Raw genomic sequence first — 2109 nt, 5'->3', positions numbered from 1 at the left:
AGAGATGAGGGGCGGGGCGAGTTCTGCGCCGGAATTGGCTCGCAGATAGTAAATAAGCCCCAAAAGACGAGAAAGACGCTGTCTCCATCTTGTTGGGGCCCGCTTCTCTTACGACATTGTGAAGATGGGGAGTGTCCTGGGGCTGTGCTCCATGGCGAGTTGGGTAAGATTCATGTTTGCAGCCTCCAGAGAACTCGCTTGGGAGTAGGAAAAGAAAGGGTTCTGAGGGGGATTGAGCGAGACCCGGTTCAGACCCCACCCAACGAGGAGTGCTTTCTATCCCCATTTTCTCTTTATCTCTTGGTTACTTCGAGTCGGCATCGGGGCCCTGGGACATGCGAAAAATTGGCCAGGGTAGCCGTGAGGTGCAGTGGTGGTGGGGAGAGGAGCCCGATGGAAGGGGTGAAGGGAGCTGGCAACCCCTCCCCCACCCTTCGTGGGAGACGCTCCCCTTCTTACAGGCCCCTGTTTTTTTTTTCTCCTCTGACTAGGCCATCTCTGCAATGATTATCTGCCACTTCTTCTGTGGGGTAACTTATCTCTTCGCTTCACCTCTTTCTATCGGCCTTAGACTGCAGCACTGTCATCCCTGCAGGCCTATCGGCCTCTTTGTTCTGTCTTGCAGGGTACGATTAAATGCCAGCAGTTGCGACTTAAATTTATTCGTTATTTGGTACAGCCTGGCAGTAATACTGATGTAGTAATACAATTTTGAAACAAATAATTCTATCTCCGCGGTTGAGTTCTCTGCTGTATTGAGAAGATTATTATACTTCCCAACTAATATTTTGTGTCCTTGGAAAAAGGTGATCAATTTATGTGGTTTTAAGTGGTATGTTTTGACATAAAACATGCTTGTGAAATGTCAGATTGCATACGTATTGATTAAATAGAGTTAAAGTGAAAGGATTTTTATTATAGTGGTAAGATACTGATTTGGGTGGGACAAATAAACCAATTTATTTAAGATAACCACTCCCCCTTCCATTCGAGTTAATATATATTTGTAATTTGAGGCAAGTTATTTGTGTTCGAATCGTATTTTTTTAGTCTGATTTCTGAATTCCACATGTAACAGTTGCTTTTCTGACTTCCCAAATCCTTTATATATTTTAACTACCATATTGATTATTTAACATATCCCCCCTTTGTAAAAAAAGATTTTGATAAGACTTAAATTATAATTTGAACTAATTTGTACATAATTCTTAATGTTAAAATTTAATGAAGCAATACGTATAGGTTCTTATTCTAACCCCAGGCCATTTTCTTCATTATATTTTTTCTCTTGCAGCTGGGCATGGAAACCTGATATATTTTTATCTTAATAAAATATTAGTCCATCTACTTGAGTGGAACATATAGGTCAAGATGACTGCTAATTGAAAGCTTTTACAAAAGAGGCATCGTTAGTGTAATAATCATAAAAGTATTACAACATAGTAAATGATCATCATAAGATTTTTCTCATTTTTCTGGAAGACGTGTAATTTGATTTTTAATGTCAAGATTTTGTCCACTAATCAAGTGGACGTGCTGTAGTTTTTTGTATGTCGTAGAGATTTATGAGGAGGAATATGTAAGAACAATAACAAGGCATCTGACTGCTGACCAGAAGGTTGGTAGTTCAAACCCACCACCCAATCTGCAGAAGCAAGACTGGGCAATTTACATCTATAAACATTTACCACCTTGGAAACCTAATGGGGGTCGCTATGAGTTGGAATTGACTCATTGGCAGTGGGTTTGTTTTTTTGTTTTTGGGTGATGCAAACAGTTAACAAGCTCAGCTATGAACTGAAAGATTGGCAGCTTGTGTCCACCCAGCAATGCCTTGCAAGAAATGCCTGATGATCTTGGGGGGCCGGTCAGCTATTGAAAACCCTGTGGAACATAGTTCTACTCTGACACGCGTGGGGTCACTGTGAGTCAAAAAGAACTGATTTTTAGTAACAACGATGAGACTTCTTCCAATAATTAGGCCTCTGGCAGATAGAAAGGCTAGGAGTCCAAGGTTGCTCGTGATTGCTCTAGAATGTTATGTCTGGGCTAGAATTTGATTTCATAGTATGCCATTTGGGTCATCTTTTTTTCCTTTCCTTTCTTGTT

At 40.8% G+C, this 2109-nt stretch overlaps 1 protein-coding gene across 1 annotated transcript in view; it reads left to right on the top strand.

Moving 5' to 3' along the window:
- Positions 1 to 18: 18 nt before the first annotated feature.
- Positions 19 to 2109, top strand: part of SERINC1 (serine incorporator 1) — a 22413-nt gene continuing 20322 nt past the window's right edge. The window contains exon 1 of the mRNA XM_007950707.2: positions 19 to 163. Coding sequence (XP_007948898.1) covers positions 125 to 163 — 39 coding nt within the window. The 5' untranslated portion in view covers positions 19 to 124. The remainder of the gene's footprint in view (positions 164 to 2109) is intronic.

Source organism: Orycteropus afer, unplaced genomic scaffold (assembly GCF_000298275.1).
Source record: "Orycteropus afer afer isolate SDZICR_OR568_19922 unplaced genomic scaffold, OryAfe1.0 scaffold00286, whole genome shotgun sequence".
In the NCBI taxonomy this organism is placed as follows: domain Eukaryota; kingdom Metazoa; phylum Chordata; class Mammalia; order Tubulidentata; family Orycteropodidae; genus Orycteropus; species Orycteropus afer.
Note: the sequence above shows the minus strand (reverse complement) of the source record. Positions and strands in the feature narration are given on the sequence as shown.